Below are 13991 nucleotides of genomic sequence, written 5' to 3' on the forward strand. Positions count from 1 at the left end.
TTGCCTCTAAACCATATGTTCATTTTTTTTTATATTCCTGTATATTGCTGAAGTGCACGTGATAGGGTGATATAGTTTATTTGAACAGGAACTGTAGCAGACAGAATTATTCTTTTGCTGAAATGTATCCTTTTTCATACATTTCAGCTTTGTGATTAAAGTGATTGGCTCTCAAGGCCTTACGTTTAGTCTACTGCTGCCACAATTATGCCTTTGAAAACTTCTGAGTTCATTCTCTGATTTCCAGTAGTCCAGATGTCATTAGAACAACATGCAGGTAGTCTACAAAATGCAGTAATACTGTCTACACTTCAGTCTGGATATGAGCAGTCTCTCACTCCCTGTTGGCTTGATCGAGCAGCTTTGAGAGAAAACAAAAAGCTTTCCTCATGGAAAGTTTTACTAAACCTGGCCCCATGCCTGAATCAAGATCCTTCTCATTTCTAATGATAGCTAAAAGTGTACATGCTACTGTGGTAAAACATGCTGAGTCGTTAACATTTAGGATGTAGATTGTATGTGATGGGTAGGAGAAATAATATAAAGGACTCAAATACTTCATTAGGGTCAGACCTTTAGACCTGGAGTGGTAGACTACTGGTTGTACCTCCCTTAACCGGGACTCTCTGGGCTGGCAACATCCATGGTCTGGCAGGACCACAGATGTTCCTGGACCACAAAGTCCAGGTATAGGGAGGTCTGGCCATGAGGCAGTAGTGCGGGAGTGGGGGAGACTCATCCTGGAGCCCCGTGGGGGGGACACCGCAAGTTGCTACACCGCAACTGGGCTGTAGCAGGGGACCAGCAGCAGCTGTGAAGCTCCAGCCCTGGCCACGCACCCAACCCCCATCTGCAGCCAGGAAGCTCTGACCCTGGCCACAGCCAGGGAGGTCCAACCCCTGCTGGACAGCTCTGACCCCTGCAGCAGTGGGGCCAGTGGCATCTGGAGAGCTCCGGCCCAGGGAGTGACGGCCGGCCAGGCAGCAGTTGGGGAGGGGCAGCAGTTTAGCGGGCCATTAGGGAAGGGACCTCCCCTGGTTCCGCAAATCCCATTGTCCCAGGCCAGTCAGGTCCCGAGGGTTCCGTACCAGAGAAGTCCAACCTGTATTAAACTAAACCACACATGGCCAGGATATCAAGGTTGCCTTTTCACTCTCCATAGCAGTCTTTGTGAATAGTCCCTCCCTGGAGCCTCACAAAAAGAGAGCCTCCAAAACTGTAAACGACAAGAACAGGTGTTGCTTCCTGATTCCGCCCAGTCCAGCACATGCAACCTATTGATGTTAAACGTTTAGATGCTGTGTACTATGAAATCTAATGGTGAACTTTGTTTTTCTTCTTTGAACATTTACACAAGGTCTTTAAAAGTCCAATTCTTCAAGGCATTGAGATCCCTTCTGAGACTGGCTGAGTGCCCTCCACTCCCCGTCACATCCAGGGCTGCTGAATGAGAGTATTTTGCAAGAGCAAGGGTGAGCAGGCATCCAAAAAGGAAGGTCTCAGTGGGCAGTAACTTGCACCTATAGCTATCGTATGGTATTTTTAGTATTCAGGAAACAACACTTGCATTGTATGTGCCTTTGCATTAAACATTACAGGTCATTAAGTATATGCTGAGGCTGTGTCATACCACGTTTCTTCAAACTAAATCCCAGTTCCACTCTGCAGCCCTGGTACTCCCTGTGCAATTAAATAAAAAAAAAATCACGTCTCACTTCTACATCTTATTCATTCTCTTACTTCCATAGTAATGGATATTGGCATTGGTGTTTCAAACAGGAAGGGTTTTTTTTTTAAGTTTTCTTAGGTGAGCTGGGGAGAAGGACTTGCTGCATTTCAGCTTCAGTAACATTTACGTCTGCTTATAAGCCTGGCCTGGTGCCAAAGAAAATTTGTGGCTTGCAGAAGCAAAGACTTTCCTGAGAAAGCTTTGTTCGGATGCTAGCGCTCATTTTTGGAATATATTTGTTTTAAAAGATTTCTGAAGAGTGTCACTATTGAGCTGTGCAATGTTAGCCAGACAGGAATTATTATCATGTGAGCCACTTAAAGTCCCAGTACTCTGGTGGAGAAGCTGTTTCAGAAAGAACCCTTTTCTCCATTGACTTGAGTAAACAAAAAGTAACATATAAATCTCTGCTGAATATAGCAGACGTTAGAGTTCACAAACATGGAGCCCAATCCAGGCAACATCTAACCATATAAGCAAGTTTATACCCATAAAGAGTGTAATTGACTTCATGAATAAGTGAACTTTGCTACCAGTTAGCAAGGTATAATATTACTAGATTACTAAAAAACGAAAGATCTGCTCCTGTTCCTGCTTAAGTCAACATTCCCTTTGGGTTCACTGGGAGCAGACCAGGCCCAAAGCTAACAGTTAAAATGCATAATAGCCACATTCATTGAAATCTAGTTGTTGATAGACAGTCAAAGACTGGAGTCTCTTTGGGGAGAATTGTATGCAGCAAAGTTGATTGTTTCATCTACATCTGCTTGACAACTGTGTTTTTTCAGACAGAGCTTTGGTACAGTAATAGACCTTGTATGCTTGCTTTCTTTGTGGGCTTTATGGCAGCTTGAGCGTCAATTAGGATAACTCTTGTTCTTTCCTGTCTCAGAGTTTCAGAGGGACTTTAATTGGTTTGCCACCAAGGGGGAAATTGTTTTGCCTGTGTTAAGAGGAGGTTTATCATAATGAATCACCCCTTAAGCCTACCTCATCCTGCGCATCTGGGAGAGGCTGCACAGTCTTAACATTACAAATATCAGCAGATATGGCAGGCAGCGGGAAAGCATGGGCCTAGCTCTCTTTGACAAAATTAGTTCACAGACTTTGAAGTTGAAAAGGCCTTTTAATGTGGTGTGGGTTTGTTGCTGGGTTTTTTTTTTTCAGACTTACCATAACTCAAAAGAGTATTAGGTGAAGCGAGATGATATTGAAAGAATATACAAGCCCATGAATTTTATAGTCCTGGAACCCCATATCTGTAGTTCCAATATTTGGACTACCTTCAGTGTTCTCTGGCTTACAATACACAGTTTCTAAACAAAATGTGAGGAAGTGGGCTACAGAATTCCCTGTACAGCCCCTTTTTTTCATACCCCTCAGCAGAGCTATGGTTGTTCCAAAGAATCTTGTGCATAACCAGATAGGAATGGTGGAGGCAGGATTTCAGTCTTTGTTCTTACTCAGCCAAACCTCACCTATCGTACGGACTTCAGGGAAACTTGGACTAAAGAATTCTGGAGTGTGGCCAGTGGATTAAATTCTGTCCCCGTGCTAGCCTTATAAGTTCTGTGACATTGAACATGACTGATAGTGGAAGGTGGACCACTTTGACCCATTGAAAACAGAAATAATGGATGTCAAATAACACCTCTTAGAGACTGTATAAGGCAGAGAGGGAAGAAATGCTGCTGCTGCTGCTTGCTTTTGTTGTTGTTTTTGCTGTTACCTCTGAGGCTTGCAAAATATGAAAGAGCAAAAAGGTATTAAGAAGAAAAATAGAATGATTCCAGGCTATATTTATATGCTATGGAGAAACTTTTCCTCACTGATTTGAATGTGTATGTGGTGGTGTGTGTTTTTTCCATTCATGATTGACCTCACTGAAAATTCTCCATGTCTATTGAATGGGGTTTCTTGGAAATATGAGATCAGGTGGATACTCTGAACTGTGTACTTTCTGCTGTACTTAAACCCTTCCCAAACTGAACTGCAGGATTGCAGCTGTGAAACTGGCTCCAGGGTCTTCAGACGCAGTTGTCTGAATTACTGATGGTTTTTGAGACATTTGAGTATTTGCTAATCAACTATTTCCATGGAAAATACAAGCCAACAGTAAAGATTATTTTGTCATTACTATTAATTAGCTGTTTCAGTCTTAAATTAGAATAAATTTGAGCTCTACAGCATTCCAAGATTTAAACATAGACTGAACTATTTACTTGAGGACTATTACCTCTGTGCAACTGAATTATCCATTAATGATTTTTCCAGACAGAATTGCTTTATAATAGAGAACCATTGTATGAGCAATACTAGTGAGGTGAAATATGCTTGTCTTATCTAAAATGAGGGTGTATAACACTTTAATGTCAAAAGAGATTTCAAGGGGAACTGTTATTACTAATAATAACATATTTATACTGCTTGTTGGTTTTATTTTATATTTAGATAGACCGATCTTTCTCCACTCCACTAAATGTTCTGTGACACAAGATTATGCAGACCTGATTCTGACCTCAGACCAGTTTAAAGCAGGAGTTCCTGGGTGGAAGTCAGTGGAGTGATACCAGTATAGAACTGGAGTAAAAATTAGACCAGATGTCTCCTCTTTGGCAGGAGAATCAGTCACAGTGCTCAGAATTGTGTGAACACATCCTGAGTGTGTTTGGGAGGAGAGGTCTCTCAAGCACTGTAAGGATCTCTTTGAAAGAGGGCTTCTGGAGGAGCTGCCACTCAGGGAGACAGACCCACACTCACAGATTCAGTCCCAGCCTCTTTATGTCTATTTATACCAGAATAAGCGATGGGATTGTTACTTTGTTGCACATTAATGTCAGTAAAATTGGCTAGAAAACTTATTGGAAAAGAGAGAGAAGAAAAACTAATTCCAAGATAGAAAAGCTTTAGACTTCAGCAAGTATATGTGCTCCTCAATGATCATACATAAGCCAGCAGTAGCTGCTCTGGAGGACTTTCCAAAATTCCAGGAACTTCGAACAGCTGTTTCCAGCAATCCATGCTAGACGTGTAAAAATCTGATCAGAATTACTGAAACCTGTTCAAACTTCAGACTCAAAACTAGAAACAGTGGATGAATTTCTCCGTGGGTATGAATTGGTGAATGATGTCCATGGAACTGTGCTCATATAGATCACATGAACAGCTGGCCCATCTTCTGCTAGAATGGCAGAGACTGAGGAGAGCAGTTCCTTTTAGAGATGTTAATGCCTCTGTGTGCCAGCAGAGAACTTTAAATGTTGCAGAAAGGGTTGCAATATTTTGATGATAAAACTGCTGCAGACTTGGGAAAAAGCTTACAGTGCTGAAACCTAAGTCTAGGATGGTTTTGCAGAGGAAGCTGAAGGAAAAGACTGGGAACCAAAACATCATTTTTTATAATGCAGTGTAACAAATGGAGATATGCTGAAGGGAAGGCATTTCCTCCGTTGTTCTGGCAGTCAGGTTGGTTACAAATCAAGTGAAAGGCCAGCTCTTCCCCTGGTGTTTAGCATAGCTCCATTGAAACTTGCACCATAGTAGTCCCATTGAGTTAGTCAAAAGCATAGAAGTTTGTAAGATCAGATCTATGTGTAGGGATCCTTATAGTCAAGGGGAGCCTGACCAACTTATGGCTTGGAGAGAGCCACGATGGGACAAGGACCAATCTGCATGGCTGTAATTGCAGTAGCAGGCCCTTTTTTATGATGAGGGATGTAAGAGAATATGTGTGTATGTGTGGCTATATATATTTACTCTGTTTGGAAAAAACATCTTTTTCATCTACAGTACAAATATTTTTGCCGCAATGCTATCTAATGTAGATACACATAGTAACATTTGACATTAGAAGAGAAGGCTGGTTTGGCTGTGAAACTTCATGTGGGTATAATTAGAGGAGAAGTGAGAGAGGGGAAATACAACATCACCATTAAAAAAGATGAATAAGAAAGAATGAGATATGAGAGGAATAGGAAAGGATAAATATGTGTGTGGCAGGGGAAATGGATGTACATCTGAAACTACGCTAATGAAGAACAATAGCCCGGGATTTAACCGCTATGCAAAATAATATCTAGAGATGATCATTTCAGTGGATGGGGGGATGATGGGAGTGCATTGATCATAAAAGTGTTAAATTAAACTGATGGGCATAAAAAAACAGATTAAATTACTTTTATAGAGTGTTGTTGGGCTTAGCGTATGGGTGGTGTTGGTCCTCTGTATATTCAGGAGATCAGACTAGATGATCTTCTGTCGTTAAACTCTATGACACTGACTGACTGTCACTGACTTGGGGTGAGTCCAGGATGGATCATTTTGTCCCTGCTCTGGTCCCATATAAGTCACACAGGAAAAATTAACACAGCCAGAAAGAAGTAAGCATGGCCAGAGGGAAATCTCTCCCAGGAGTCTGTGGAGCAGCACTGCCAGCAAACCAGAGCCAAAGCAGGGATCCAGAGCCTCTGTACAGATGATTCTGGCCTCCTGAAGATATATGGGGATCCATGGTGTTAAAGTGAGTTTTCTATGGGGTAGAGAAGAGCAAACTTTCTCCTCTGACCCTGGCAGGATAATTTGGTGTTATCTTTGTGTGGATATCCTCTTGAGATATCAATGTATAAAGTTCCCTCCCACCGCTTTTTGGTAGGAAGGTCCAATGTGGCCCAAATAACTCCAAAATCTGAGTTAATCTGGAAAATTACTCTTTGAGCAAACAAATACTAGTACAGTATGGTCATACCTCACTTGCTGACAACCACTAAAATCAGCTTTAAGGGATTACATAGGTAATATTCACACAACAAACAAAGAGAAAAACAGAAAAAATAGATTTTTTTTTGGTTGATTAGATGGTTCACCAATTAGAAAACATGTAAAAATATTCAAGATGAGACTGCACATTGCATGAAAAAATACTGAGACAATTAGCCTCTGGAAAGGCAAAGAATGCTTTAAAATGTACTAATACAAGAACATATGATTAGAGGAATGAAATAGGAAATCTCCTTACTTAGCAGCTTTAAAAAGATGAAACTCAAAATGCAGTTAGGGCCTGATCCCAGCCCTGTTGCAATCTTTGCCTTCTTTGCAATGGGTTCTGAATCAGGGCCTTAATGTGCTAACTCAGGGACATCATCAGAAATCGTCAGAAATAAATGAATAGAAGTTTTGCAACATGTTATCATGCATAATTTTCATCTGAACCTAAGAATTCATTACAGAAGGATATTTAAAGAAGATAGATTTACCCTCCCCAGCATTGGCAGAGAAAAAAATAGAACTTGAAAAAAAGTATAGCATCTGCTGAATCTTTCAAAGCTATACTTAATATTAACTCAGGGAAAGCACCTGGACCAAATGGTTTGCACCAGAAATTCATAAGTGCTTCCAGACCAAAATCACCCTGATACTTATTAAAGCATTCATGTACATAACTGAAAAAGAAAGCTCTTCTCAACAGTCAGTTTAACTACTACTGATATCTGTCTTTCATAAGCCAGACAGAGAACCAATGATATGTGAACAGTCTCCTTGAACTAGAACTGTAAAATAGTCCCGCAAATTGAACCTTTAAGGCCTGAGAAGGTATTAACTAAGGCCTTCTTCTGCAAGCTGCTGTGTACAACTGGAGCCCTGTGTCCATAGGAAAGAGATTGCTGAATCAGGGCCTAGCCTTGTATATTCTGATCGCACAGGCTTTGTAGTCAGTACAAATTTATTGAATAATGGAAGTTACTAAGGAGGACTCAAGCAACAAGACGAAGGAATCTAAATGCCGAGAAGGCCTTTGATAAGGTGGAGTGGGATTGCCGTGTAACAACACTAAAACTTGATTTAGTTTTTCTTTTTAAATGAATTAAATCAATTTGTAACAAACCTGTGTCTAGAATTAGAAATATAAATGTATCATCCTGCTTTTGTTAGGAAGAGGGTTCAGCCAAGGCTACCCATTTCCTTTCCTTTTACTTATAACCTTCTTGAGAGCCTTTTGATCGGCTAATTTAAGACCATTCAACAATGTTTGGCATATTGGTGGAAGAATATGAAACAATGCATTTACTGTGGTTAAAATCGGCTTTGAGCAAGGGCCAATGCATGTCCTAAGTCTTCACTTATACTCTATTTAAAGTCAGGATTTAAGTGATTCATAGGGCTTGTGAGGGCCGCTGAATAGGCTGAATTTATGCCCTGCATACTTTCATTATTTGAAATTTTAAATTCATAAAGTTATCAGGATGCCGAATTAAAATAGGAAAAAGTAAAATGGTAAAATTAAAGTGAGAGGGCCGCACCACTGACAAAAAAACACAATTTTTTAAAAAATTATTTTAAGAACTCTTCTTCAAGATAGTTCTGTTTGAATATTTTTTCAAGTTCTAATTTTTTTTCTTTCCCAGTGATGGGGAGAGTAAATCTATCTGATTGCAAATATCCATCACTCTCACATACAGTGGGAGGCAATTAGAAATAATTCCACTGACATCAGTGAAATTACAGTGCTTCACAATGTGTGTAAAAAGAGGAGAATCAGTCCTCTTTACTTTTATTCCACTATGTGCTCTTGTATACATATTAAAATATTCATATAACATGCAGTGGTAACTCACTATGCATATTTGCGTGTATTCATTAGAGGCCAGATCCAAATCCCACTGGAGTCATATTATGCTCATATATAAAGGTTAATAGCATATACAATAATCTGGAATCTAATCTGTGCACAATGGGAACGATATATGGGAGCCATCACTTTCAACGTCCTTAAAATGTCTTAATTTTTTTTTGCAATTTCCATAACACACATGAAGACTCCTACAGAATCAATGGGGTTCTAACTGTGAATAGCACATGTATTTTCGATGGAAGATACAGAGGCCTGATTCTGATCTCATTACACCAACGGAAATCAGAATTGATTTCTGACGTAAGTGGAGTTATGATGCATGTATTTTATACCAATGGTCCTGAGATCAGAATTATACCCACACCCTGAGGAATGTTACCAGGTCAAGGTCCATTAGCATTGAATAGTATGGGCATTAGTAGAATATAAGGCTAATTCGTTTCTCAAGTCTCTTGAATTTCTCAAGTCTCTTGAATTTTCTCGGCCTACAATATGGAAACCCTAATATTACCTTAACTTTTTTTTCCCCATTGAACGTGGGATTATTTGCGATCATTCCGTGCTCTATAATGTTTTCTTGCAAGCAGAGATCCTTATGTTATAGATGTACAAAAGCTGCATTGCAGCTATCTACTGCCAAGACAAAGAGTAACATTAAAGCCTCTAGCTCAAAACTTTCATTCTTGCTAATCTGGCCTGCAGAGACGTTAGCTAATCAAGACTTGATACTCGATACAATAGGACAAGTGCAGTAAAACTACCTCTGTTATCCTAGAGAGCGCTAAGAGTTATTATTCCCATGGCCAAATTACAGAGTTTGTTTTGTTCTGACAACAAGGCCCACAGCATACAGGACTATCAACCATAACAATGAATCTGATGTAGTGTGTGTGTTATCAACTCCCTAAAAACTGTCTCACTTCTTTTTTTTTCCCTTTCCCACCCCATTTGTGTGATTTTGTCCCCTGGAACTCTTCTCTATCAGGCCCCTGCAGCTGCTGTTATTTTAGATATGGCAGGAAGTAGGTACCGGAAAACAGCAAGAGCTCACAGCACTCAGAAAAATCTAGAAATTCCTCTGATTTACCCAAGGCTCTGGCTCTAATCAAAGCCAGTTTAAAAAAAAGAGAGAGAAGGAGCAAGCAGACAACCTTGTCTGGGCTCTGTATGTCAGAACTGAGGTTTTAGCCATCACCTTCTGCAGGGTACTCCAGAGTTATTTGATACGGCTGTGTAAATCACAGAGTACTTGGCTCAGAGAAAAGTTCCACTTCAGTTACACTGTAGAGGTGGAACTGACACGTGTGCAGTCAGTGCAAGCAGAGACTTCTGCTTGCACAGTCTTTAACCAGCTGAGAAAACCCCCTTTTGAGTCCCCAGAGACAAGTGCTTCTAAACTCTCATCCATTTTTATGCTATTCCCCTCTCATGTCCCATGTACACATAAAGAGGATCAGTTTACAGGTTTGTCCAGTGTGTTTCTCTAAATGCATTTAACATTGCTTAGAAAAATACACTGGCCAAGGGTACTGACGGAAAATACATGGCAAAGTTGCTAAAGCAGAAAACTTACATCACTATTGTTGTTATTGTTATTTTATAGTTTGGATGGAATACTACTTAATCTGTTCACGGCAGAAATTTGTAGCCATTTTGAATACATTCATTTTTGAATTAGGCTACCTCTAAAAACGGACTGGAAGGGAAAAAAAGAATGTAAAAAAGAAACAGATGGCTTATGGGTAGTCCCTTCCAAAATCTTGCAATTCAGCAAGGAATCTAGTTTTTAAAAATTAGCCAGCCTTTAGTCCTCCAAAAGATGTCACCTTTAGAACTGTGGGGTTTTTTAAATAAAGAAATCTTGATATTTGACATAGCAGATAAGAAGGAAGATGCCCGCCCACAGACATCTTACACCATTAGCAATCTAGTTAACATCTGCAAATGTTTTAGGGAGAGAAATTACATTTTAAAACATTTCTTTTTTAATTGCAGTCTCCAGATGAGATTTGTTAGAGCAGGGGAATGTATCCCGTAGCGACTGATGTCAATAGTGAGCAGTCCCTAAAGCCAGCCAGGACTGGGAAAGCCATGCTGTTTGCTGCTCTTGGCACAGCTCCCTGCTTTCACAATGTCAAATTTAGACCCGCCTTTATGTGCACTTTCAATTTTTTTTCCACAGTAGCTGTTGCCAGCAAGCTGTAAACTACCGTATATCACTCAGATTTAAGAACCTAAACTTTAAAACAAATTAAACTCTTGTTGACATTGTAATAAAAATCAGAATCGAATTGAACAGCTCAGTAAAAGTGCACTTCAATTATTTTATAGATTTAAGATTGTTTTCTAGGATTCCCAGACTCCCAATACAGCAAAGTTATTTCCTCTTGGCAGATCACTGGAAAAAAAATTGTTCTGTGGATAAAATTATGTGGCAGACACTAGGTTGAAGCCTAGAGGGAGGAAGTGGTGTCTCCCCAGCACCTGTAAATATTTGCTCTGTGTCTTGACCAGAAGAGCCTGTCATCTATACTCTGAAAAAAAAAATCAAGGTATTTATTTCACAAGTAAGCTCTCCCGCCCCCCCTCCCAAAAAGCTAAAAATGTTCATTTGGCAAAACTTGGCTCTTAACTATGTGTCTACGTGGTTTTTTGAAAGAAAATAGCAAAATGAGTGTGACCCACCCTTTAGAACTCTTTCCAAATGCAGGTAAATGCATGTAGTGCATTAACTCCCTATCTCTTCTGTCTCCTCATCTTTCATCTCTATACTTAGCAGTAATGTTTGATATTCTTTTTATATTTTTTTTCTATTCTGTAAACTGGAAACAATGGTGGTTTCCACTGGATTAAATGCCAGGTTTCCATTCTTTATAATGTTTCCTCTCAAAACAATTTGGAATGAAAGTATTTCAGAAATGTGTGTAGACAGAAATGACAGAATATAATAATTTGCTAAATTAAATGCTGTTTTACACAAGGCGTGGTGTACTAGGAATGCCATAGTATGGCGCAAACACAAATCAGCCTACACAGTCTTTGATCAAAGCCTTTTTTTAATCAACTTTTTTTTATTGTACCAGTAAAGTGTGTTCTTAGTTTTCTAGAGTCCACACCTGAACTATTCTGAGTTCCCAAATACTTGAGTGGGAGTTGAGGGTGCTCAGTATTTGATACGATCATGTTTTTACTTCCTGTCACCAGGTTATTTCTGAAGTGAGAGACAAACCGTCAGTCCTTGGGGTCTAGCACTATGTACCTAAGTCTATATTAAAGCACCTTACTTCAGTGTTCTGGTTTTCAGAGATGATGAGCACATGGGGATCTTATTGGAGTGTGGGAAACAATCAACACAATTTCAGGAAGCCCCAAGTTTGTCAATAGGGAGATTTGCCATGTCTGCTGTATTAGAAGCTGGAGGTGGTTATTATTACTTCCGGTTAAACTTGAGCCTGTCACCCCAATTGTCTTAGTGCTTTGATAGAGGCAGCCAGTTTGGCTCATTGCATAAAGAGGTTTTAAAAGTGAAAAGGCCACTCATATATTTTTAAAGCTCTTTCACATCATTTTATTGCCTACGCTGTCTCCCAGTCAACCAAACAGCATGTTGATTTCCCTGTAAGTTTGTGTGCACTGCAGAATTATAATTCTTGCCAGGGTAACCTGTTGAAGCTTTTCAGATCCCAACAGGGCGAGATGTTTGAGTATTTCCAAGTGTTCAAGAAGCAGCAGGACAAATCGTTGTGGCTGATTGCAAGTGATTGTTTAGAAAGTACCATGCAAGTGTTTTGAATTATGGTCCAGCTCTTTAAGTGTGCTTGTAAAATGAACAGTCTATGCCTCTCTTTGTTCAAGTACCTTTTTCCTAGCTCTTCAAGAGTGGAAGTCATGTAGCATGTTTGTCAGTGATTAGATCATGGGGTCGAATAAATCTCTCCTGTGAACACCAGAGCACTCAGCAGAGTTCTGTATGGTACTTGAAGTAGCCATGGTAGGGTGGTTATTTCTTCAGTTCTGTGGTACTTACTGAGTTTCTGAAGCCAGGTCTGGTCTTTACCGTATACCGTATGCTCTCCATAGCCTTGTCAGTTCACATGAAGGGGCCATTCCTTGGATCCAGGCAAGCTATTCTTGGCACAAGACCTGGGAGGAGGGGCCAAACCAAAGGTGTTTTACCTTCTATCCCAATTTCCTAATCCTGGGGTCTAGTTGGCCTCCAGAGACAATATGAGCCACTTCAGAGCTATTCTAATGTGTACCTGGCTGCCAAGGGGCAGTTTTGGTAGCCCAGGATAACAGAAGTGCAGCAATATTCTGGTCCTACACACTCTACCCTGGCTATGTCAGTGTGGAAATCCTGAACTGATAGCTTTAAAACCATGAGTATAATACAAAGGGACCTGGATAGACTGAGGATCTGGCCTCTAGGTTCTGATTCTGTTCTCCCTTATGCTGGCATAAATCCAGAGTAACTCCCTTGAGGGTCAATATTTGGGTCAAATCCTCTGGACCAAATTGACTACAATGAGTTATATTAGTAGAGAGTTTTACCCCGTTTAGTTAACCTAGATGTAAAACTTCCGTGAGCGCAGAATGAGGCCCCTGAAATCAGTTAATGCAGCTAGCATTAACAGAACATGTATGGCTCTTAGAATTCCATAGGTTTTTAGTAATTGGCCCATTTGTGGTTAAAACAAAATCCCATGGAATTAAGTATAGCTCATGTTATGGTAAGGGACACGTCATCTTGCCACAAATATTTCACCACAGACATCTGGTTTCTCTGACAACTCCCACCACATTTGTCACATGACTCTTTGTCTGTGCCATTCCCGCCAGTACATATTGCCAATTTTAACTTCACACTCCATTTTTAGCACTGGAGAGAAATGACATACCCATGACCAAATAACTGTGACCAAATGTTGTGTGAGGTTTTGTCAGCCTTTCCCCAACATGCTGAAAAGTGAATGGCTTCTGCTTCTCTGACACTCCATCAGCTCAATGATATTATCAGCCTCCTGAGACTTTTTCCTTAGGATAGCCCATGATTACACACCAAATTATCAAGGACTGTCCTCTCATCTTCACAGACAGAAGAAAATTTGTGCTGGATGTTGACAAACAGAATCAAGCCATCAGCATGTATTTCCGGTCACAATGACAACCTCACTCAGAATGTGCACATGGCGTTTTGTTTACAGGCATCACACACTTTCCAAAACAGTGGCTTTGCTGGACCCCTCCCAGCAGACCAGGGAAACCAGAGCAAAGCCGCCCAGGCGGCGGGAGTCCCGCTGCCTGGGCGGCTTTGCTCGGGTGTCTCTGGTCTGCTGGGGGCGGGTCCAGCGGCTTTTCTGGACCCCACCAGCAGACCAGGGGGACAGGAGCAAAGCCGCCCAGGCGCGGGAGTCCTGCTGCCTGGGCGGCTTTGCTCCGGGACAAACGAGCAAAGCCGCCCAGGCAGCGGGACTCCCGCCGCCTGGGCGGCTTTGCTCGGGTGTCCCTGGTCTGCTGGGGGGGTCCAGCGGCTTTGCTGGATCCCCCCAGCAGACCAGGGAGACTGGGAGAAGCTTTTCTCGCCCAAGAGGACACGGGTGGCGACCCGCCACCTGTGAGCTCTGGGGCGAGAAA

At 41.1% G+C, this 13991-nt stretch overlaps 1 protein-coding gene across 6 annotated transcripts in view; it reads left to right on the plus strand.

Moving 5' to 3' along the window:
• Positions 1-13991, plus strand: part of NFATC1 (nuclear factor of activated T cells 1) — a 140345-nt gene that overhangs the window by 110538 nt on the left and 15816 nt on the right. Inside the window, exon 10 of one of the 6 annotated variants that reach the window (XM_075921108.1) lies at positions 1358-2892. The exons of the other annotated variants lie outside the window; for them this stretch is intronic. Coding sequence (XP_075777223.1) covers positions 1358-1411 — 54 coding nt within the window. The 3' untranslated portion in view covers positions 1412-2892. Of the gene's footprint in view, positions 1-1357; positions 2893-13991 lie in introns of those variants that run through there. 6 annotated transcript variants of the gene reach the window in all.

The sequence above is a fragment of the Pelodiscus sinensis genome, chromosome 2 (assembly GCF_049634645.1).
Source record: "Pelodiscus sinensis isolate JC-2024 chromosome 2, ASM4963464v1, whole genome shotgun sequence".
Classification (NCBI taxonomy): Eukaryota; Metazoa; Chordata; order Testudines; family Trionychidae; genus Pelodiscus; species Pelodiscus sinensis.